Genomic DNA, 26,126 nt, shown 5'->3' on the forward strand with positions numbered 1-26,126 from the left:
GTTGGTCAAACCTCTCTGATCACCTGAAGTTACGCAAAACAAAAAACGCGGCTGTTTTTGCAGCTCCATGAAATCCACCAACTATGCCTTTTGCAAGCTCCTTTCCTTAATTGCTTATTTTCAGCCTCTCCGACGTTCTGGCACTCGTAACTGGGCTCTACAGGTTCACTTATGCCAGGAAGCATCCACAACAAGTGAGTTCCTCTACCAATGAAAGACTTGCAATGAGAACTTGTGGGAAGCTACTGCTAGGTTTATATATAAAAAGGCTCAATGAAGGCTGTGGTGATAATGTTCAACATCATATATTGTTTGCAAGAAAATAAATAAAAACTTTTTAAATAGACAGATGAGTTACAGCAGTGCAAGGAAATAACAGGAGCACTCTGGCAGAACTCTCAGCAGAGATCAGAGTAAAGTTATGCAGCATTTACCTCTAAATCTACTGAACATGTGCAGAAGGCGCAGCACAGGATCAAAATAAAATTGACTGCACTGATTTTTGTGCATCTTTAAAAATGCACATAATACAATTTTACACTTTATAACATTAATACACTGAACTAGTACTGTTGTCTTTGAAACAAACGTCCTATGAGGGGTTGAAATTCGTGTTCCCGACTCGCCAACTATGCCTCAATTAGGGCCTTACAGGTATATTTTCCAAAATGGAGGTAACCCTTGCTCTCCCTCCGGAACATCTCACTGCCTGTCATTTCTGCAGCACATGGTCAAGAATAATTTTATTACCAAGGTCATTGTTTATGCTGTCTTCGATGACCTTTCCCCAGCTGAGTCATAGAACTGTAATTATTTCTCAAGATCTTCTTTCTAGATCGCTTTACCCTATTCATGTACACAAAAACACTGTTTAAGTATATAGTTTGTTCTAGCATCTCCAGATAAACTTAAAATAGAGAGGGCAAAATAACTATCCAGGTAGTGGGACAGTGCTTGGGTGCTAAGGCAATTTGATGTTTTACAAGACTGGCCTGAATTGCTATAAATATACAATTTTCGATCATACCACAATGATTCTGCAATTGTGTTAATTTCTTAAATGTTAAAATATGGTATAAAATTGAATGGGGGGGAGGGGAGAGATGAGAAAGACTATCCTGTTCTACTAGTGATGCTGTGCATTTTGCTCTATTTTGCTGCCCAGTTTAGTTTCAGCATTTCTCTGCAGTACTCAATTAACTGAGTGCCTTCGTGGCAATCAACCTGTACAGCACTTAACTATTCTGATCAAGAACTCACTTATTGAGTGGGGTCTTTTACTTAATGGACTATTTGACATTTTTGATGTGATGTGTGTACATTACTTTGGGAACACAAATTTTAAGGAGTCAGTATCGCAAAGTTCACAGTAACAGTGTGACAGGGACCAGGTACTAACAATTTGCTGCATCAAGGTTGAATCCCTATAAAAACTACAATTTACTCAAACTATTAGGGAGCGAGGGAAAGAGACAAAAACCTAAGTGGGAAAGTACTTTTAATGTTGGGAGGTAAATGAGGCAAGACCATTTACCTTGAAGATGCCCTGGTTACTTACCTGTTAACTTCATTACTCTGAGTATTGTCTTCCTCGCCACATGCTAAACGAAGTGAGCTTCAGCTCGACACCAGAACCTTCCAAAACAAAAGTTGGCCTCCCATGCCTCCCCAACATGCCTGACCCATATCACCCCTCTATCAGCGGAGGGTCGACACAACCCACACAGCCTGAAGAACTACCAAGACCCAAATATGAAGCCGATAGCACCCCAGGGAAGGAGGGATGGGAACTCATGTGGCGAGGAAGACAATACTGAGTAATGAAGATTATCGGTACCACATGCTAAAGAAAGTGAGCACATACCCAAGCCAATAGCAGGGGTGCGGAATTTAATAAAATATCTACTTGTCCATGGGGCAGCTTACTTCATAAATCTACTTGTCCTGTAACAAAATCCACTTGTCCCTTTTGTGCCATGTAATGCGGTGACAAATTATGGCAGCAATACCCTTATACAAGAGCTCCGAAATAGCCTCTCTGAATATGCCAGGGCTCCTTCCATAGCGGGGTATGAATACTAGCAATTCCCTTATGTTGCCACGTTTCCACAGATCTACATACTGGCGCTGAAGTTAAGCAACAGTTTCAGGGTTGGAATGCCCTTTTGAGTCTGTGCTAACCTACTAACTTGCATGTTTTAAGGGTTTTCACCAACTCTTCTCTAATTATTTCCCATACTGAGAAATTTACTCCTGACATTGGCAGACATAAAACTTCTTCCTGGGTTGGGAAAAAAAGTGGTTGGAGGGGAAGTAAACTTGCAAACGCTCGGATTTTCGCATGAGCAAATCTACACATGCATACTTGCTCATGCTAAAAGGCAGTTCACAAATATTTTCTAGGAGTACTATTTCTTGGCCTACTTCTGTAAAGTCTTGTGAATTCAGGAAAGTCGTATATCTGCACTTAAAGCAAGGACATAAGTGCACTTTTGAGACTTTAGTTAATAATTGGCCCCCTAATTAGGTCTGGTGTTAACCATGACATGTTGTGTTTATTAAAATGTCTCTCTGTAAGTTGGCTAGCTGCACTGTGAATGACGGAATTCTGTTCTTTCACAAGGAGCAAAATTGACACACAGTCGTCTTGTTCAGTGCCAGGAATGACTGTGGCAGTGTGTGCTTTTTGAGACCGAAACAATTTTTGCTTTTGCCAATGTTTGTTATAATGATGAGGGCCCAGCAGCACCCACACCAATAAGGTTTTCGAAAAAACATGCCAAAACAAGTCACGCATTGATAAAACCAAAAGACTGCCCAAAAATTTCAGACCAATTGGCTTTAACAATGCTTGTTTATTTTTATGTTTCCCATAATCTTATTAAAACTGGTTACAGTGATGTTCCATTATGAATATTTTTGGGAAATACTAGCATGCATCAACACATTTTACTAAATGATGCTGCAGAAAAACGCTACCTAAAATGTTACAGTAGTTCAGCTAAATGTTTTTGCTTTTTTTGTGAACATTTTATCTTGAACGCTAAGAATAATCAATCTTGCTTTCAAGCGTCTCCATATATTTGCATCTAATCAGAGCATTCTGGGAGCAGTATGCATAGCCTCAGTGCTAAACAATGAAAGCGTGTGCACCCATTTTTAGACTTTAGCCACTGTCAGTAGTAGTCTGAGCTTACAACATGTACTTAGATCGCTCACCCTAATAATAAAGGTTTTGCATTTATGAACCATAAATACAAGTTTGAACAGTGTTAAAACATGGAAACAAATATTACCTAACTGCAGGCAATGCTTTCCCTGATCCAACATGTGGGACTATAAACTGGCAGTCAAAGGGTATGTGATGTAGGGGGTTGGGCCTACTTGCCCCAAGGACAAAATACACATGGCAACTTGTTGCCCTTGACCCCAAACAGTATGTCCCGGGCGCCGGACATTAGGAATTCCACATCCCTGCAATAGGCTTCATAGTGACCAAGAAACCAACAAGGAGTCCATGACACCAAAACAGGATTTAACCCAGAGAACAAAAATACACAGAACAAACCACACGGGTCCAACACAGAAAGGCCATAATCGAGGGACGGAGGACCCAGCACCGAGAACCACCTCCGCAAAATCCCCAGGAGAAGAACCACCCAAAACCACCTGGTAGTGGTCCATGAACATGTGAGGGGAAGCCCAGGTCAAAGATCAGCAAATATCTTCCGTAGAAACCCCCTTAAACAAGGCCCAAGAGAAAGAGGCCCCGGGTAGAACAACCCTGTACCCCGGCTGGGAGCTCAGACCCCTGGGACCAAAAGGCCATCAAGATAGCTTGCTTAATCCATCAACTCAACGTGGAGATGGAAGGTTTGTGACCGGACCAGACCAAACATCACAAACAAATTGTCACAACATAAGAAGGCAGCTGTGCGGTCCAGATACACCATGACCAAACGCCGAACATTCGGAAGGGACAGAGGCATCAGTACCAAAGTCAACTCCCAGAGGAAAAGAGGGCAAAAGCACCTCACGGGAGCAGTTAACGACCGAAGGAACCTTGGGAAGAAACAGAGAGTCAGGGCGCAACACCAGACAATCGGGTGAACAGGCAAGAAAGGAGGAGACTGAAGGAAGGAACCCAGTTCGCCCATCCTACCAGCCGAAACAATAGCCACATAGAACACCACCTGGTAGGTAAGAAACTTCAAATCCACCGAGCCCAGTGTCTCAATGGGGTCCCCCTGGAGTGCCTGCAAAACCAAGGGGAGATCCCAGGGCAGAGCCAGGCAAACTGCCCGGGCCGCTGCAAAAAACAACTCCGCAGCAAGCGAACCACCAGAGGATCGAGGCCGACCAGCCCCAGACTGCGGAAAGCCCGCAAGGCAGCCCATTCAGCCCGTAGAGTGGAAGGAGCCAGACCATGGGAAAAACCCTCAGGAGGAAATCAAGGACCATCAGGGGTTCCAACGAGACTGGGTCGAACCCATTCAGCTCACACCAACAAGAGAAGGAAGACCGGCGGGAATAAAACAGCAGAGTAGAAGACCTGCGGGAACCCTGCAGCAAGTCACCACCCCCACAGAACAACCCTGAGCCAGAAAGGTCACCCTCAAGAGCAAGGCCTGCAGACAGAGCCAGCGCAACATACCCACAGGGAGCAGGGGGCCCGCAACGGGTAAGGCAGATACGGAACAGGTCAGCATTCCTGAACAGCCAGCTCGCTTAGGAGAGGAAACCAAGGACAGTGAACCCAACCGGCAACCACCAACAGGACCAAATGCCTTCTACAGGCGGATCTTGCACAGGACTCGCGGGATCAAGGGAAACCAGGGGGGGGGGGGGGGGGCTATGGGAAGAGACAAAGGAGGCCGGCTGGCCAAGGAAACGAAAAACGCATCCACCTGCACGAACGGAGTATGCAGAAACAGGGCAGGAGAGCGATGAACTTGTCCGCGAACAAGTCGATCCACAGGCGGCCAAACCGAGCCACCGGAAGCCGGAACACCGAGAACCTCCGGGAGAGGGCAGGCAGAGGAGGAAACACCCAGCTCAGGTGATCCGCCACAAAATTCTCCTGCCCCGGGAGATACACCACCCAAGGGACAAGACCGAAGACTCCGCCCAGGACATCAGCTCTTGGGTCAGCAGCCAAAGGGAGCGAACCTGGCACCCCCCCCATATGATTGATGTACCCCCGAACCACCTGATTGTCCGTCCGGAACAACACATGCTGACCGTGGAGTGAAGGAGCAAATTCCTGGCACGCCATGAGAACCGCCTTCAGTTCCCAAAAGTTGGAGGAGCACCTCGCCTGAAGCTGATCTGACAGACCTTGAACAGACAAGGAACCCAAGGTTGCCCCCCAGCCGAGGTGACTGGCCTCGGTGTGAACACCCGGGACAGGGAGACCAGGAAAAGGAGGGCCCTGGAGAGATGGGCCTCCACTAACCACCAGCCCAGGTCGGCACGAATCTGCAGAGACACCAAAACTGGAACGTCGTAGTCCCCCCAAGCAGGGATCACAATGGGCCAGGAGATGATTCACCAAGGGGTACAAGTGGAGGCGAACCCAAGGCAGCACATTGATGGTAGCAGACATCAACCCCTGAACCCTCAACCATTGATGGACCAGGGCGGAATCCAGACCCAGGAGAGAAATCAGACCCCACCACAAGGTATTCCCCCGTTCCAGAGGCAAGAACTCCATCCCCTTGATCATGTCCAAACTACCCCAATGAACACCAAGTCCTGGGTTGGCAACAGGTGAGGCTTCTTGCGGTTGACCAGGAAACCATGGGATGACAGAACCTCGCAGACCCTTGGAAAAAGAGGCAGAAATCAGCCAGTCATCCCGATAAGGAAAAACTCCGATTCCTCTCCCCCCCCCCCCCCCCCCCCCCCCTGGAGGACACCCACCAAAGGGGCCAATACCTTAGTAAAAACCATTGGGGTAGAGAATAAACTAAAGGGAAGTAACTAGAACTGATAGTGGAGACCCCCTACGCAGAACCAAAGGAAACGTTGAGTGGATGGGTGGACGGGCACATGAAGGTAAGAGTCCAGAAGATCCAGGGATGCAATCACCTCTCCTTGAACCAGCAGTGGTAGAATCTCCTGCAGAGAGAGCATTTTGAATTTAACACTGGGAATAAATTAATGAACCTGCTTCAAGTCCAGAACAGGACGAAAGTCCCCAGAGACCTTCCTCGCCAAGAACAAGATTGAATAGACGCTTGTTCGCCTTGGAGACGCCTGAACAGGCCGAAAAGCCCCCTTGCTGAGAAGATCCTGAATGCCATCCAACAGGGCCACCCGCTTCACAGGAGAGGAAGGCAGTGGGGTGGCACAGAAAGCGTTCGGAAGAGCGAAGCAGAACACAAAGGAAAAACCGTCCCAGACAATTCAGAGAGCCCACAAATCTGCGACGGATCTCACCCAAGTAAAGATGAAAAGGCGCAGGCGTCCACCCACCGGACAACCCACTGGGAGGACCAAAAGATAGTCAGGACTACTTGGTGGAGGAAGAGGCCGCAGACCGAGTCTGGGATTTGTTGAACGGAGTGCAACGGCCACGACCCCTTCCTCGAAAGGGCACGCTGCCCCTAGCAGCAGACATGGAGGCGAATGTCTTCTTGGGACCAAAAAAACAGCCGCTGGATGAACAGATGGGCGCCAACAACTTCCTGACCGCCGCAGATTTCTTAACCATGTCCCCCCCCCAAAGATATGCCGAACAGTTTCCACCCTGAAAAAGGGATCTTCATTAAGATCACCTTCTGGGCATCATCGGCCTTCCAGTGACAAAGCCAGAGTTAGCGCAGTGTTTGAATAGCAGCGTCACCAGCCGCAGCCCCCAAGGTATCAAAAGAGATATTCGACAGAAGAGTCTGTTGCTCCATCAGCGCCAAGCTAGGCACCACATTAGCCCCCTGGTCCAGCAACTGCCAAAGATTGGAAGTCCTTCAATAAAGACTAGACCGTGTATTACAAGTATGTTGAAGCATGGATGGAAAAGTTGGCCGCCACATAGGCCCGCTTGGCCGCGGCTTCCACCCGTTTGTCAACCGGGTCCGAAGGAGAAGCATCCTCTCAGATGGAGCCCCGAGTGGCCGGACCAGCCAGGAGGGAGTCCACCTTCATGGAGGGAGGGAACTCCTTAGCAAAGTCCTGGATGACGTAGCGTTTGGCCAGATACCGAGGAAAAGCCTGTTTAACAATTTCCTGTCACTCATTTTCAATAACCTTTGTAATGGAAGAATGCAGAGGAAGGGACTTGGGCTCCTTGCGCTGGTACTGTAAGAAGAAATCCTCCTAAAGTTCATCGACCGCTGGAGCAGGAAATGCCATGTTATCCTTAAAGCGTTGTAGGACATCATGCAGTTCCTGCCCCTGGATATACCCACCCAGGAGGTCCTCATCCTCTCCATCGACAGCACAAACTTTTCTTCATGATTTATCAAGAGAAACACTTTATAGTTTCTCATATTGTCTAGTGATAAAGCTATTGACATTTTATTTCTAGATATCGTGAAAACAAATGTTACTCCGCACCGACAGACTTGCATTTTTTTTTATTAGAACAATATTCCTAAAAGGGATGTTGTGCCAAATAGTAAGTCAAAATATGTCCCAACCCTTTTTACAGAGTTCAGAGAAAAAAAATTGCCCCCATTTTGTGAAGCTTCTGACAGTGCAAGTCTTATCAGAAAACAAATAAGTAATAAAAACCACGAGCAACCACTTCAGCTGATTCTATGCAATGATACCAAGAGCCATGAGAAACGCCGGAGCCATGGATGAGAGGGAAGTAAGTTTTGCAGAAGTTCTCTCCAAACAGAGCCAATCCATCTGTTTCTCAAATTTGCTCTGAAATGCCTTTATGAGAGGTGCGTGCAGGACACGAGATTTGATCCAATCTTAATACAGCCAGTACACAAAAACGCAGGTTTTTACAAAATCAATGTGATGTAACCACATTTTGAGTTACAATAAAATCCCAGATATTTTAGAACATTTACCCAATCAATGCTTGACACCACATGGTGCCATGATCTGTTGGGAATTTGCGCCTTTGAAAACCACAAGTATTTTGATTCCCTCTACATTAATGACCTACCAATTTCAGGACCAATTCCCTAGCAGCCGGTCTGCATTGAATGCCTACTGGGGTACAGTTACTCAATATCAGATCTTTCAGAGATAATGGATGCGCCGTTACCCCCATTTTTGGTGATGAGTAAGGCTTTCAGTTCCTGTGGCAAATTCTCATGACTGACAACAGCGTCTAATGACCAGGATTCAGGTGGTTAACTTAAGCCAAATAATTTCAGGAACTGATCAAGTGGTTGTGAAAGAAATTTATATTACCCTTCCACCCAAATGCCTTATCACATCGTTCAATAATTTGTTACAACTCACCTAAAGGTAAATAATATCAGGTAAGAAATGCATCCTGCATATTATCAGTCTAATGAAGGGGCACATAACGGATAAAAGTATGTGGTATGTGGCTTCACATACATAATGTTTACTTGAAGACGTTACCACACATTCTACTTTAGAAACCTGTGATATGCACTGATAATATTCTACTAGAATAACTAACTTTGCACCTCTGTTTGTGTATTAATGTGCTTACCTGTGAATTAAACACTGCAAAAGAAATGAAGTTCATGGAACTATTAAGACTCAGAATCTGGAAACAACCCCCACAGATGAGCAACTGAAATCAAAGAAATCATGGGACAAAGTCTTCAAGCTTATTGGTTTCCAAACATAAGTATCAGAAACTTAAAAGATGAGACTAATCACAGCTATATCTAGTGAGCAAGTTTTATTTTCATTTAATTCAGTGTTACTTCAAAGTCAACCAATTGCTCTCGTTTTTCTACAGAGAGGGAAGAACCCAAAAATGTAAATGGAAACTTCAGCTATTTAAAGCTCTTGGAGTGAATTTTACAGATGCCTGCCATTACCATGATGCAAAAACAAATAACATCTGATGCAGGCACGTTAGAGGCAATGTTTTCCCGAGATTCAAACAACCTCTCAATGAATTAAACACAAATCTTGCATCACAGATTCCCTGCCACCTAAATATACTCGGTAATCCTCCTAATCAACCAAACGCAATAATCAAATATGAGCTTTTTGGAATTGCCAAATGGTTCAATTAATAAGTATGGTTTGACAATTATCTTAAAAACAACTGTGCTTCACCCCTTCTTGAACCTTGGAGTTGCCATTACAATGCGTTAAGACTTAAGAAAATGATCCTAAAACAGCAAGAAAGTAACTGGTTTTGTGCCATATTCTAGACCTCTGCCAAAGACTAACTGGTGTTAAAACACTTGAAAATTCCCTTCATAGAGGGTAGAATGTTCTAAGCTAAACGGGGAGAAACAAAGACAACCGCTGGAATATTAGAGCAGATCTATACCATACACTACTGGCCTTGAGCTATTTCGATCTCATGCGATTAAGTTCAGCAGTTAGTTACCCATTCCAAATCCCAAAGCCACCTGGTGTTTTCTTTTTTTGGCCCAAAGGAACAATGGTCCAGGTCACTTCTGTGTGTGAACTGGGACTGCCAGGTCGCCTGAGAAGACTGCTCTCTAGTGCAATACCCGTTTGGCATAGGTGAGGAAACTAGCAGTCATTTCACAATGGAGTGATGTTGGAATGTTGAAATGAGGGGATGTATGGAGCAAGCCACATTAAGTCCTACAACAGATCAAGAGGCCAATATGCACAAGCCTCAAAACTTTGGGTACCTTTAGCCAAGAAATGCACTGGAGAAACACCAAAACAACCCAACTGACCCGAGTAAAGGCAACCCATTAGAAGCTAATTTAACAACTAGTTACCTTTTGGACCGTAAGGGGTTGGGGTAGTTGAGGTTGGGCCTATCAACAGATCTCAGTTATAACATATGTAACACCACAGGCAATTTTGCTGAGACACAGCAACTTAGGAAGCAGATTTGACCCCAGTGGGTAACTGACTGGCAACATGCAAAGATGGCAGCTAGTGAAAGATTCGTGCGGCACCTGATCCAATTAGGAAATCTGCCGGAAGGACGCGGGCGGAGTAGCTTGTTCCAGCATCGCAAGCGTTAACACGCTTGCCTTAGCCACGCATATGCCATAACCACACACATGCATGGTTAAAGCAGTTTGCGTTCTAGCTGCTGCCTGGAATGGGCGAAAGCATCGGGAGAGGAGGCAAGATGCTGTGAGATAAGTGGGAATTAGGGGTAGTTTTCACAGCAGAGGGTCAGGAAGTTTTTTGGGTTCAGTGGGAGAGGGTTTGGGGTGTTTTTTAGGGCTTAAGTGAGGGCAGGGTAGTTTTTAGGGCTTGGGGAGGGGGTTGGTTTTCAGGAGGAAGGGGTCATTTTAGGTCTTCGTGAAGGGGCAAGGTCACTTTTGGGGCTATGGGGAGGGTGGGGGACAGGAAATGTTTTGAGGTCGAGGAGGAGAGGGTGGTTTTCAGGATGGAGAGGTCATTTTAAGTCTCATGGCATGGGCAGCACTTACTTGAAGTCTTAAGCACGCATTGGTCTTTCCCATACAAACCTTAACGCATATCTCATTGTAAAGGCATGTGGGGTAAAGGGATATGGGTAGTTAAGACTTGCCTGGTTAGGATCGCGTGGAACCGCCATGTGTGGTAAAACGCATGTGTGGTTCTGTCAAACAACCTTTGAATACATGCATAAAGTATATGCCACGGTATCTCTAGAAAATGGGCAGAAGAGACTCCCCTCAAAATGTTTCCAGCTCCAGATTCATACGGGATACTTCTTTGGTGTGACATGGGAGAGTGGGTGAGCCTAGACAATACTGGAAGGTAATAACATACACTATCAGTGGTCCTCCAAATCTTTGATTCAACCCTCAAACTGGTAATAATATGAATCGTCAAGGGATAATTCCTGCATAGTGGCACAGCCTCAGTTTCTTCTGGCCAAACGGGACATTGCTAAGTATAGGACAATAGGCCTCCCCCACCCCTTTACGGAAAGCTCTGGTTGGGTGTTCAATCTTTTTTTGGGGGGGGGGGGGGGGGGGGGGGGGGGGAGATTTCAAGGCCAGTGTATGCTCACTAAAACATGTTATGATTTGGCTGACCCAATTTGAATCTCCATGTAACTGCTCTGAAACAGAATGCATGTGAGGGGAAATCAGGGGTGGTTTAAATGGGGAAATCATATCCACTTAAGTTTATATCACCCTATCATTCTATAACTTAGTGTTTAGTTTAACAAGCCTTTAAAATGTGCCCAACTGCTTCACTCGTTACTGATCGGACTTCAATAATCCACCCATTATACTTCTTGCAATCAAAAACGTTAACTTAGGAAAAAGTCATGATTCAACCCTTAACTGAAATATAACTCGTTTTTCATAAGTTAAAAACAATGGGTATCAATTTTCAAGTATCAAAAGTATGATAGAGTTTTTTTTGCACGTTTTTCTTCAGCAATGCATTTTGATTTATAAAAGAGAAGTGCAACTGTTCATTGGTGGGCGAGTACTCGAGATCAGGAACGCGTTCCAAAGGAGAAGATCCTCTCAGGTGAACATCACAGTAGGTACCAAATTCAATTCACATGCCCGTTTCAGGTCTATAGAGATGTGCATTTCCAGCTATTTAAAGCTGTTAGCGATCATCAATTGGGTCTGTTAATTCTCCAATTCCCCACCCCTCCAATAAGGATAGATTTATCCCAACTGAGTGCCCCACCAAACCTATCAAGAACCTCCATTCACCTATGTCCTGCCCACCCAGCATATCTAGTTAATAGAAGCAATTCATCTATGCATAGGAACTTTACTAGCTTTCTATAGCAAGTTAATGTCAAGCATCTGGCATGGTGGTTAAATTCTTCCTAGGTAATGTGGGAGAGGGAGCAGCACTTGTTTCGCTGATTCTTGCCTTGATGTTGGCATCCGTGCCGCCCAGCGGGTCTGGGACATTGCCCAGGTAGGTGAAGGCCTCAAACTCTTCCAGTGCTTCGCTTGCAAGAGTGACTGCAGTTGTGCTGGTCGTTTTAGCCTTCAGGATCTTTGTCTTCCCCCTGTGGCTGTCGAGGCCAAATTGTACTGATGTGGCCATCACTTTGTCGGTCTTCTCTTGCATCTGCAGGGTACGAAAGAGCAGGGCCCACTCGTCTGCAAAGTCCAGGTCAGCGACCGGTGTCCAAGATGTCCACTGGATCTCTTTTTTTTCCTTACTGTGCTAATCTTCATGATCCAGTCTATCGACAGCAGGAAGAGAAAAGGCAAGAGCAAACAACCATGGCAGAATTCAGTCCTCACTTCAAAGGTGACTGCGAGTTTTCATCTGTGGACCATCTTGTAGGTCATTCCCTTGTAAGAGCTCCTGATGATTCTTACCGGTTTATCTAACAGACCACAGAGGCTGCATTTTTTAAGGGTCTCGCTGTCCTCACTGTAAAATGTCTTTTCAGTCAAAGTTGAGAGCGAAGAGGGCGTTCCATTTCATCGACTGCTCAATGATAATGCAGTGTTGCAATCTGGTCTGTGCAGGATCTATCTTTGTAGAAGCCAGTTTGTGGGTCTCATAACCAAGAGTTACCTTATTCCTTCATTCTGTTCAGGTTGACTGTTGGAACATTTGCATGGAGTTGCTAGAAGAGTTATCCCTCTGTAGTTTGCGCAGCTAATCTGGTCACCTTTCTTGGGGATTTTGATCAGATATCCCTCCTTCCAGGTCTAGCAGGATCTTCAGCAGAAGTTGAGCTGATTTGCTTTCTCCCCCCTGCGATTGATGAAGTTAGGGCGATGTTCACACTTTGCAGATCAGGGCCCCTGGAATATTCCTGTCCATCTCACATTCGGAAGACCATCGCTGACAATACTACCCCAATGTATCAGGAGTTGTTTACCTGCTCTCTCCACTTAGGTGTCATAACAGATTCTTGGAAGAGGACCAACGTGCCCCCCCCCCCCCCCACTTATGGTTAACATGGACTGGGAAGTACCAGAAAAATTTAGACCAGGGTCCTTATTGGAAGCAGCAGCAAAAGTTCTGGAAAAGGTGGCAAATCGTCAACTTGCCCCAATTCTTTCAATCTTTTACATCCATCCCAATCTGGCTTCAGAGCCCTTCATAGTAAGGAAACGACGCTCCTTGAGGTCTCAGAATCCATTAAACTTAAGTTTGGATTCCGTCCTCAATTCGGCTTTGGTGCTGTTGGACCTGTCCGCAGCATTCGATACGGTGGACCACAACATTCTATTAAAAAGACTAGAACATCTAGGATTGTTGAGGCCAGCCCTAGGCTGGCTGAGCTCCTTTCTGGAGATTCGAAAACATGTCTCGCTGAACTCCTCCACCACCAGAGCCAAATCTTTGAAATGGGGTGTTCCAAAGAACTCCTCTGAGACCCACCCTTTTCAATGTGCATATGTGTCCACGGGCCTGACAGGTCTAACTTTTTGGCATTAAGATTGTGTCATATGCAGAGGATACGCAGTTCCTGAGCTCTTGTAAAGAGGATTCAGTGAATGTCAAATAATCTTTTGCTCTCAGTAGGAAGGCACTGTTAAACTGGGTCCAGTCTAATAAATTACAACGCAACCCAGACAAAACAGATCCTTCTGTATGGGTTAACCCCTTATTTAGGGTGGGCTGGAGCTTGGCCTCTATAACAGAGGTCCTGCTTACATAAATGAGAGAATCGAGAAGTAAAGACCAGGAAGACTGCTAAGATTTAATAGCACTGGTCTGTTAACAATTCCCGTTTCCGAAACCATCGGGGGAGGGCACCTCCTTTATGGTAGAAGTAGTATGTGGAACCAGCTGCCAGATCATGCAAGATTAATAACCCAGGAAGCATCCTTCAAAAAGGCCCTTAAAACACATCTTTCTAAGCTTTAGGACTTAGTACACTTGAGGGCTCAGCCCCTTCTCACCTGTTCTTTTATGTTGAGCGCCAGGACACAGAGTAGCTGTGGCTACATACAAGACATTCATTCATTCCAGTCTGAAGGCTCCTTTTTCTATTCCCAGATCCTTCCAAACATGGGGTAGAGCATTTCTATTTATCTGTCAATGTCGGTCTTCAGTGCCTCTCTAGGAATGCTGTCAGCTACTGCTGCCTTCCCAATTCTCAGATGTTTGATGGCTCGCCATATTTCTTCCTTGATTGGTTTGCTGCAGTCGATAGGCAAGTCACTGCTAGCTGGATGTATGTCTGGTGGAGACTGCGGCACAAGCCGATTCATAAGCTCTTCTAAGTGCTCCAGCCATCGTTGTTGTTGTCCTTCGTTACCTTCCCAGCTTTGTCTTTAACAGTTCTTTCAGAGTTTCCTTATGTCGCAGAGTTCTTTCAAGTTTCCGTGACTGGCTGCTTCTTTGGCAAAACCATCGATTGTCAAATGCCTGGCCTTAAGCTTCTCTTTGCTTCCTTGTTGGTTTTGCCACTAGGACAACCAACAGCACCTGGCTTTGAGTTGGTATTAAAACCACTTTCTGAAGTCTGACTGGTTTCTGAGACCTCTAGTGAATCGGATGGGAACAGAAAAGGTTATGTCTCCTGAAAGATATTCCATTTAACCCTTAAAGGAGTGTATGTAGTATCCCAACATAAAAGTATGCCACAGGACAAAACACTAAAAGCAGTGGAAAGGATTTTACAGCCATCTGCGATATCTGAAATTACTCCAATTTCATTCCTTACAAAATGAACACTAGCCATGAAGAACTACTTCATGTTGGGGAAACTACAGCTGAAAGGAGCATCTATGGGTAGTTCATTTCCTCCAAGCATAGCAAACCTTTACATGCATTTAAACATTTAAACAGACAACCCCTGCCTCCTCCTTAACTTCCAGTATTATACTATGAAGAGTATATCGATGGCCCTGATTACATAGCTGAAGAGGGGTGAAACCCCGAAACCGGTCCTAGGATGCTTGTTTCCAGTCCAGGGAGGACCCGGCTTGGCAGTTCGGGCTGAACTGTTCCCATAGGGCACAGGATCAAGACTGATTTGCATATGGCTTGGTCCAAACTGGAATGGCATGGTGAGCATAAAACGGATGGATTTGGACCCAGATCTCTGTACTGGGGTGAATGTAGGACATTGTTCGGCATTCTGTCCATCAGTAGTTCTTTTTGCAGGGGCTATCAGCTTGGCATCTTGGATAAACCTAGGAAATCCACATTTCAGTTTCACTAGTACATTAAGCAAATCAAGCCAATCTGCTTTAAAATGAATCCTTACAGTCTGAAGGACAGAAGAAACCTATTGACAAAAACATACTACTTTAAGAGTTTACATCCAGGAGGCTTGCTGGAAAATCTGCCCATAAGAAAACAGGGCATTCCGGTTAGAAACCTATAATCAAGACACTGACAGATTTATATATGCGCGTCTATGTACTATGGCTTTTTGACCCAATTCAAGGCAGTAATAAACAAGAATTGGCATATCCTGAACATACGGTCTATAGATCTGGCCAAAAAATGATTTGCTTTTAAGGAAAGCAAAAAACTGAGATATAGGTTGGAAAACACCAGAACAAGGAATACATGCACACAAAAAATCAAATAGAACTGTGGAATTTACCCCATGAGGAAATTGTGGGTTATGTAAATTCACAGGGATGAAAACATTATTGGATTTTGAATGACCACTCCTTGGGAATCACACAAATTTACAAGCTGCAACAGTGATGGAGTAACTTACACGACAATGTCCAATCTTGTTCAAATAGGTTGATATGAAAATGTGCAAGATTAGGATTGCAGAACACTGCAGAGACATTAGATTATGCACATGACAACAGAACTTTGTGCATATCCTTTGAGACAAGGCCACAATGACAACATGATGTGGAAAGTGAGAAAAGCCACTTAAAATCCTAATACTAAAACCCTGGGTATTCAAACTTTGGACACATAGTAGGCTCGAAAGAAGATATACCGTGTGTGACTTTACTTACATTAAAATAGAACATCTTCTGCCCAACGTATATGAATACATTCTTCAGGACTGGTACGGTAGATGTAGATACCATGGTAGAGCTCACTAAAAGGCTAGAAGATTGCTCACTAAAAGGCTAGAAGATTATGCAAGTGGCTAAGAAGAACTGATCCCTACAAACTTCATCTCTGGAACCACAGTTTAAAAGGACAAATAAACCACGAAAATCCTATATTTTATCAAGGAAACTGGGATTTACCTCTTGGGAGGACAGGGCGGCCAGGCAGCAGGAGCTTAGCGGGGAGCCCCAAAAAAGTACACTGCCGTCCTGGAAAACGTACAGTACCAATCCCACTTCTTGATTTTAAATCAAATACCTACAAAAAGTAAGTCCCTTTCAGGGTAGTTATGCATTTTTACTTGGAGGAATTACAAGCATCAACATCCAAGTTATTATTTTCCTGGCAAAGCAAATGATGCTGCTAAAGAGAGGAGCCATCCATCAAAGGCATGCAGAGATAGCTGAAGAGAAACGCCAACCTGCAAAATTGAAACTCCCACCATGACAGTGATTGCTGTAGTACTCTTGGATTCCGGGCAAATCCTAAATTGCTGACAAGAAGTTTATATGTCCACCTTTGCTGCTAACATCTCTATGAAGAAAGTTAAAATTTTGTTAATTTTGGCCTACAGAAAAACATCCACCTATAAGCACTTGTTGCAGTTGCTGAGGTCCAAACAGCAATGTAACTCGTGATCACCACAAAGAATAAGCCAATTTTTCTGACCTGTGCTTTTATGGATACCGCTTATCCGGATAAAGATTATTTGAATTGAATTTGAATTTTGACTAAGCCAATTCTGTTTTACTGGACATGATGTCCAAAAAAAAAAAAAATATATCTAACTTGAGCACTTGCCATGTTAAGCCTTCAAAATATGCTTGTCACCTGCTCAGAAGTATCAGCATCAAATAAGTTTCCTACAGTGGCAGATTTTCTTCCAGGTTTGGAGCACTTCAAGATATTAAGAGGAAAATATTCCGTTTTTTCCTTGGAAGGAGGCTCAACAAGAGCAGACAGAATAAACTAGGGTTAAGATGCATTGTATATTCATAGCTGTGTCACTAGCGAACGCAGACTAAAATGGATCAACAATAGAACTGCCACTTTATGCAAGGAAAGTACTGCTTTCCATTTAGAAAACTGAAAAGATTTTAATAGTGGACCTGGTAACTCCCAAGAAGGATTTTTTTTCTTCAATTAAAGATTTGGACTTGAAGGTACTTTAGTGTCATCCAATGCATATATTTTGATAAGTAAATCGGGCCTAGGTAAAACCTAGAGCTCACCCTGCCATTACTATGTAAATAATCCAAACCACAGGTATATGGGATGTTGTCCTCTACCAGAATTTGGGTGCATCATTTGTTGCTGCAAAGCATTAGTGGTATTCCACCTTTGACAACTGCTGCACTAGTCAGATGTGGCAGGATGTGGGTCCTAGACTTGCAAAGAAAGGATTAGTTTAAATGAATATGGGCTTCCATGTCTCGTGCCACCCATAAACTGCACTTGGGGTCAAAGGTGCCACTATTCATACTTTCACTGTGAGGTCTTTGGTAACACAACCAATCAGCATATGGATAGTGCTAAATGGGGACCCCCGTGCTCGAAGCTGTTGGGCATGGCCTTTTCAGCAGGGTTATCCCAAACATTTTGCCTTCTTCCTTCTTTGATTTTCTAATAGTCCCTAGTGAAGTGCACTGTGCGCGCCCAGGGCCTGTAAATCAAATGCTACTAGTCTAGTGGGCCTGCAACACCGATTGTGCCACCCACATGAGTAGCCCTGCAAAACATGTCTCAGCATGCCAGTGCAGTGTGCGTGCAGTTTAAACTGCCATTTCAACATGGCAAGTGCACCCTCTTGCCAGGGCAAAAGCTTCATTACATGCAAGGACCCCCTAAGGTAGTCCCCTGGGCAGGGTGCAGTGCATTTAAAAAGTGGACATGTACTGTTGTGTTTCACACGCCCTGGTTGTGAAATATGGCTAATTTTGTTTTTCACTGCAGTAAGACCTTTCTCTCCCATACGTTAGCATGGAGCTGCCTGGTTACATATTCCAGGTGTACCTTACAATTGGGAGCCGATACAGAATTGGAGTTTGGCGTCTGTGGATTCAATTTAAAAACATTGTTCAGTGAAGTTGGTTTTTAAATTGCAAGTCTGAAAATGTCACTTTTAGAAAGTTGCCATTTTCTTACTTTAACTATTCTGTGCCTTTGCCCATCTCTGAATACACGTCCGAGTCAGGATGTCAGTTCGGCTGTTTGTGCATTCACCCTAGACAGTCACTCAAAGGGAGCTCAGGTGTGCCCTTCATAGCCTCATGGCCCATCGCCTGGCTGTTGGGCCTTCCCGAGATAGAATGGTGGTGGTGGTGGGGGTCGACTCACCTGAATAGGGCTGTGCCGGTCCCTTAAAAAAGCAGTCTTTGCCTCCCTTCTCCCTTCCCCGGTTGTGTGTCTGGAGCCAGGAAAGGACAGGGTCTTGTGCACTACAAAGACCTTTCTTTGAAGTTTGCCTACTTCAAAGGCTGAAATGGGAATAATTACTGGACCTCTGATACCATGTACTCCGATCACTTCTGGATTGAGGACATTCTGCCAGGAAGAGAAGCTGTGCTGTTTAAGGGAGGACTGTCACTTTGCAGTTTGCTTTGCTGGCATGCTGCTTGCTACTTCCGTCCTGAGTAAAAGGATTGGACTTTGCTTTTTAGATCCTGTTTCCTGAGGTTCTTCAAGGGCTTGAGTTGAGATTGCCTCCTGGTAAGCCTCAGGGCATCAAAGACTTCACCTACCAGCACCTGGGCTCCTCTGCTGAGAGCCCAGTCTTGCCAAGTGGTGCCAAATCCAGTTCCAGGGCCTGTGGAAGTGAGTTCTGGTGCAACAAGAAGAGAAATCAACGCATCGCCATTCGGAATCAGTGCATAGTCACAAAACTCTACACATTGCTGCGTTCAGCACTGAAGCGTGGTTCCCGTTCGGCACAACTGCCACAGCTTTCAAAGAAGGACCTGACTTTGCTGCAGTGCCTCCGAAGAACAGCAGCTGCCCAAGTCTCAAACAATCCATCACAGAAATCTGTGATGCACCGCTCCGACTCAGCTTCAAACACTGGAATCGATGCAGCGCAACTTTGCTTTCAATGCATCACAGATAGCTTGTCTCTGGGCACCAATTTCAACATCGACACTACAGTAAGGAAGAGGTACAGTGCCTGCAAACACCACATCACCTCCCCTGCGCCCCGCAAGATCAGCGACTTGGCAACCTCTTAAGGAACAGACGCATCACTGCCTACAGCGATGCATCACTGCCTTGAAAAGTCATATCTGGAGTTATTTTTTTTATTTTGGTCTTGTTTTAATCAGATAAATATTGGCTATTTTTCTAAACTGGTGTGGAGTCCTTTTGTGGCGTCTTCAATATATATTTATATACACACACACAAATGTTTTGCACATTGCCTCTAGGGAATAAGCTTGCCTGCTCTGTGCCAAGGAGGTGAGCACAGGTTATTCTGAGGGCGTATCTTACTTGGCGTGACTAGGATTGTGGGTCCCTACTTGGACTGGGTGCAAACTAACCACTAGAGTCCCCATTTCTAACTGACGTCAAACTGTTAATCAATGTGTGCCTGTAGGACCCGTCAGAAGAAAGCAATACAAGAAGTTGTGGCGTATTACTTAAGCAATGGAGACAAGAAAATGAATGTGTTCAGTTGAGTGGGACAACAGAATTTTGTGTAGAGTATTTCAGGTGTAGTATGCCTCCAGCCTGGCAGTGACCCACCATAGCAGGTGTTTGCCCTCTGAACTTTCAGGCCTCATTAGCACCCAGTACCGGAATAGAGGGTTGGGTGTCAATTTCACATGAGGACAATCCTGGACATAAAGCTCGCCATCCATGGCGTAACAAGGGTGGTCATTCTTACAGCAGTACGCTGAAAAGTAAAAATATTGCATCTGTAACTGTTCGTGTTTCCTGCTGCCAGTACCAAACAGGACACTTATTGTTTGCTTCCAAGTCCTGTGGATCTCCTCAGGTCAGTGTAGCAAGCGATCCTTCCAATAAATAGTATACATTCCTGAAGCTTCAAGCCTTCTGTTGCTTTGTAGCTAAATTCAAGCTATAAAAGTCCATACACCAACTGACCAGCTGGAGTCAGTTCTAGCATATTTAATCCAGTTTCCAAGCAACAGCTGACGTACACACAAGCAACTTCTTTGCCTCAAGACAATATGTGGCTATTGAGCTTGACCTGTGCTTGAGATCCACAGAGATGATGGGGTAAGTTGCTAATGCAAATGCGTTCATTTAGCTGGTTTCCTTAAATCATGCGCACACGCTGGCTGGCCTGGTCTCTCATACCCTATCGAGCAGCAATTATAAAAGCCTGTATATCAATTTCACTATAGTTAAAACATAAGTTTGCACACTGTTCAATAGTCAAGCAGCTATTGCATAAAGCAAGTTACCATTTAATGTTAAACATGTTTATTTACATGGCTATTCAAAACTAACTACAACATTGTGGTCTTAACTGTGGAAAGCTCGGACACTGCAGAAACAAACCAAGAGTGGGGTTATACACCACAATGCCACAGTGAAAGAGCCAGTTAACACAGACTCACCAACACATGGAGATAACTCACATGTTTCAAAAAGGTTTTGCTAACACAGTAGAGATGAGTTTTCTACCACAGTAGGTTGCCAAGTGATCTGTCCAGAACCCACAGTTGTATTCCAACTTTTTCAGAAGGCCCTTAAAATTCCATGACATAGCCTTTCCAGACAAACTAGATTGCTTACTTTCCTAAAAAACAAATGCACGTCTCAGGTTAAATCTATTTATTTGAACAGGAAGCAAAACAAGAGACAATGACATGGACAACCACATACTGCTCTGCTATGACACTGAAGCCTTTTTGACAGGATCAGAAATACTCAACCTAGATGAGGTAGTAGTGCGGCACGTGAAAATCATGATATAGAAGGTGGAAGGGCCACACCTCCATAGCCCATGGGAAATTCTAATTAAGTTGAAGGATCAAGTTTCTGAAACCTCTAAAATGGTTTGATAATATAACTGTTGCCCAAGCTTTATTGAAAATAATGGCTGCCATCTTTCAAGAATCTAATCAATAATATCACAGGATTTAAGATTGATCTATAAAACAATTAATAAAAAAATGATATACGCTGGAAGAGTAAGCAGTAACCAGAGCTAGAATCACAACCAATTGTGTAGTCAAATATAAACAAAGCATTTATCCATCAACACAGCAAAAAAAAAAAAAAACGCTTGCTTGAAACGTGACTTTCTAAATGTTCAAACAACCAACCAGCGTGCAACACTATCTTGATGACTAAGTGAACTCTAGTTTTACAGTTATATTTCCAGGCATCTCAATCCAGCATACAGTCAGGCTCACTACCCAGTGTACTTGGCACGTGCCACCAGAATCTCAGGTGCATTTGGAGCGACTTGCACGTAGGAACTATGGGCAGGATCTGTTCAAAGTAGCCTAACTGCATGAATCAAAGTGAGTTTTAAACATGGAACAAAGGTTATGCTTCAGCCAAACACACTGCTTATGGAGTTCAACATTCCAAGGTTTCCACATTCAGTGAATAAGTAACTGAGCAGTCATTGGATGGTTAGCATGCAACATAGGTTATTAAGACATTATGTTTAAAGTGTGCAGCTTTAAACAAGGCAATTTAATGAACGGAATAGAAAAAGATAGCAAAATTATTCAGTCAAATTCATACCCTAACAAAAAAAAAAAAAAAAAAACAGTTCTAAAAAAAAAAAAAATCAAGTACCAACAGTATTTTAGACCACTGAAAAATGAACGAGTGTGTGCTTTAAGCTTAAAAAAAAACTTGTCACGGCTGACATCGTTCTCAGAATACGTAGCACATGCAGGGTGGGGAAGAGCAAACTGCTTTTCGACTGCATACAACGTACAACAGGACCGCAAACACCCAACGTTTAACAAGTACAATAAGCTCTACCACAGACAAAGGAACTTTGAAATGTGGCATTCCAGAGCTCTAAACCGCCCTGGGTTTCACTTCTGCATGTTCTGCTTTTGTAATGTCACTGACAAATCCGGGTTTCAGACTTCCCGTTCAAGCTTCACGTGTGAACAACGCGTGTATCGAACTGATTGAATGCATTTATCAATAAATGGTAACTTTGTTTAAAAAAAAGTAACCAGGAATAGAGCAACAGGACAAAATCACTGCGCATTTCCGCATCGTAATGTGAAAGGGAAGCAAGCTAGTCATAAGAGAAACGTATTCGGGATTGATTCAGAAAACTACTCTTATGGCCCCTTGCGGGCAGCTGAGGTTTTACAAACCAACCAATCACATTCCACTTACCCTGCAGTACCCTAGGTTCACAACCCGGCTTGCAGTTTTGCAGGCTTATGATATACTGCAGCCCCGTCTGTGAAAAATTCCTAACGTGGAGCAGATTAAAAAACATAGGTCGCTTCCTTACCCTTCCATTTCGCTATAAATGGCAAACAATATCCCAATTTAAAACAAAAGCAAGAATATTTATTTCCACGTCACTCCAGTTCCAGTGCAACAAAATCCCCCAAGTGACTTAATTACTAGAAAAAGCGACTAGTAATAAGGAAGCCCAAGTACCAACCGAAAAGCCTAATGAACTAATCAAATGCTGTCTACACCACCCAAACATGTGCAACGGTAATCTGCCAATCGAAACGTCCACAAGCAGTCTTTAAAACTGGTTTGATCTTTTGTCGTTAATAATAACCAGACAACACACAGGTGAGCTTAACCAACAAACACAATGTCAAGTCATGTGGTTGTTGTCCTTTGTGTATTTAGGAACATTTAGTATATGGTTAAATACGTCAGTATTAATTTTACTTTTCTATAAAACATCTAGGAGCCTTCTGTGTTGACATCGATAGGGCTAATTTTCATGGGAAGGACCCAAATGACAAATCATATAGGACTGAGTATTCCAAGACAAGAAAGGTAATCTCACTAGGTTTAAGTGTGTGTGTGTGTGTGTGTGTGTGTGTGTGTGTGTGTGTGTGTGTGTGTGTGTGTGTGGGTGGAGGGGGGGGGGGGGGTGAAATCGGTGGATAATCGATTAGTACAGAAAAAAATCCGGCATAATATTTCCATTCCAGCAAAATTACAAATACATTCAACTGCGAAAGGTGGCTAAGGAAAACAGCAGCTCAATCACAACAATCTCGATGTTTATCAAAAGCACTAAAGTCACATTTTTTCTTTTTTTATCATCAAGGTAGCTAATTAGGGTTTGGTGCAGCGTAAGTATTATCAACCCACAACCTGACATGTAGAACTGATAATTCTTAATTCCAGGTAACAAACCTTGGCCGCATGTCACTTTGAAAAAAAGTAACAAAGCTATAATATTTACAAAAACTATTCCAATGTTAAATCGCCTCCGAACTGATACATACGTGACCAGTTAACAAATGGTTTTCATGCCCAAGAGAATGATGAAAAACACTGTCTTCCAACAAAAACATCACAACAGCAGAATGAAATCAACAGCTACCCACAATGCTTGCGTACTGGTAAAAGACCATGTTAAAACACAATAGTTCACTTTAACACCTTGCTACCTGGTGAAGCCCCAAATGACTATATAACGGTTGTCTGCTACCCTAACTTTAGAGTCACGGCAATATCTGGCAACAAAAGCAGTTTGTGTGGTTTGTACTGACTAACAATAATACAGGTTATTCGTGACAAATACAGGGTCGTCTGACTTATCCACCCTTAAAACAGTGTTATTGGAGTGACGACAGTTTAATACTTCGTGTAACTGTTTGCCATGTAATGCAGCTAGGTCGACACTGTGGCATAACGTCTGTACGGCACACCAGGTGCAAAGTCTCTTGAGTGGTAAGAGGCAATTTATCTACTCCAAAGGGGTCAAACTCCCCATGACAGCTGCTTACAAGGAAATCCTGGTGTCTCGTTACTGCCTCAGACAAACAACCACGCTTCTCCAAAATACCCCAAAACAATTTAAAAGCGGTCAATTCATTCCCTTCCTGTGAGGAAACCTTGCAATAGCGCAAGAATCAAAAACAATCTATCATAGAAGTACATGATTTCAGTACAGAACGTTCCATTTACAATTATTGGACACTTGGTTTTCCTTCAGATATTCAAACCTGACTGTCCATCGTTATGTCACTCAGAAAGAACAGTGCCCATTAGCATTGAAACCTTCCACCATACTTAGAAGATAGTCCATCGTCGTTTTAAAGGGAGCCTCCACATCTTTAGAGGAGTTTACATGCATACGAGTGGGCCAATTATATTGATAAGGCTTTAACTTGATCACCCATAGGCATAACAAGAGCGGTTTCGTATTATACATTTAACTATTAGCATGTCAACTCCTTCACAACTCTAAGAGCAGCTTGACAGTGCAGTAGCTGCAGCCCCTGTCCAGCATGGCCAGAACTCTGCATGTGTCATTTAGGCTGGTTCTGGGCCCGAAGGCCACAGGAACACGACCCTTCCTTCTCCCGGCCCAGCTCCTGCATGTGCGGCAAACTCCACGTGTCATCTCCATGGCCGGCCTCAGACTTCCTGGTCTGCCGGCACGGAGTGTTGTTTAAGGGAAGACTGTGCTGGGAGGCCACTGATGAGGGCAACTTCTACCGTAGATGCAGGCGACGTGCAGGTAGCACAGGCCCCTTTCAACCAAGTGGTGCAGCAAGCGGGCGCGGCGCCCATCCACGTGTCACCGGCTTCCCGGCGCAGGCATGAACAAAACGGCGGGCCGACAGCCGCCATGCCTGGCATTCAAGGACTCGCCCGAGCGCACGTTCCGGCCTACCTGGCTTGGACTTCCAGCGGTAAAGAGATCCATGTTGCTGATACTTCGCTTCCTCGCCCGGGCTCCCCACCGAGCCGCCATCTTGGACCCTTGATTTTCTGCGGGTTCGACCGGCAGCAGCGTGCGGAGGAAGACACGTGGGGCAGCTGCAAGGGGAGGGGCGGAGCCTATCGACGCAAACTTGCACGTAGGGCGTAACCGGCAAACGCCGAGCCGCCATCATTGTAGTGGCGTAATATTTGCGCAAAACGCACTTTACAAATCTGGTAGTTGATGCCCTATTGCAGGTGGCATTTCCCGTAAATGAACTTTCACTCAGCAATGACTGTTTCCGAAACAGAAGTTTGACTGTCTGTTTCCGAAACAAAAGTTTAATCAAGCATAGAGTTATTATAAACAAGGAAGTCAGGTGGACAGCTTTCAGTGTTTAGCGTAGCATATTTTTGAGATTAGCGGCTTCTATATGTCCTTTTTTAAGTGGTGGAGGAGAGTAGGTTGGGCTCTCATGAAATTACTGTAGGAGTGCGTTATAATACAGATTTTCCACATTTAGAAATGAGTAGAAAATCATGATTTTAATAAAGGCACGGAGGCTAATATTATGCATATCCCTTTTATTGCTCCCAGTCAGAAGCAACAAAAAAACACAAGAATTAGAACACTTCCAAAATTCTTAGAACATTGAACATGTATAAACCCCCAGAACTGGCAGCCATCTTCCTCTTTGTATGCTGCGAAGAATAAATCCCAAAGTCTCTTTAAAGATAACTCCAAAACTCCATATCCTTGTCAAAGATCTCCTCTTTCCTTTAAATCCTTCTTCTTTCGCCTTATCCTGCACAATAAACAAAACAAAAACATTAACACTGGGAGGGCACAGCGGAGGGATAATATTAGCCTCCGTGCCTTTATTAAAATCATGATTTTCTACTCATTTCTAAATGTGGAAAATCTGCATTTTACATCAAGGCCTGGAGGACAACATTATGCATGTTCAAAGTTCATCCAACACTCTTTCTAATACATTTTCCACTGGCTTAAAATAGAATCTCTTAAAAGTAACTTCATTGCTCCAATCTGCAGCTTTCATAATACCACTTAAACTGAAACCTTTCAAAAACGCCTTTGACGCCATAGCCCCTCTTACAGAATGAGCCCCAAAGACACCAGTATTCACCCCTGATCTCAACATAACTTCTCTCACCCACCTTGCCAGAGTAGGCGT

At 44.1% G+C, this 26,126-nt stretch overlaps 1 protein-coding gene across 1 annotated transcript in view; it reads right to left on the reverse strand.

The window, feature by feature from the left end:
• PPRC1 (PPARG related coactivator 1) overlaps positions 1–25,065 on the reverse strand; it is a 119,717-nt gene extending 94,652 nt beyond the window's left edge. The window contains exon 1 of the mRNA XM_085606421.1: positions 24,902–25,065. Within this exon, the coding sequence (XP_085462547.1) occupies positions 24,902–24,982 (81 nt within the window). The 5' untranslated portion in view covers positions 24,983–25,065. The remainder of the gene's footprint in view (positions 1–24,901) is intronic.
• Between the last annotated feature and the right edge of the window lie 1,061 nt (positions 25,066–26,126).

The sequence above is a fragment of the Triturus cristatus genome, chromosome 1_2 (assembly GCF_964204655.1).
Source record: "Triturus cristatus chromosome 1_2, aTriCri1.1, whole genome shotgun sequence".
NCBI classification, from domain to species: domain Eukaryota; kingdom Metazoa; phylum Chordata; class Amphibia; order Caudata; family Salamandridae; genus Triturus; species Triturus cristatus.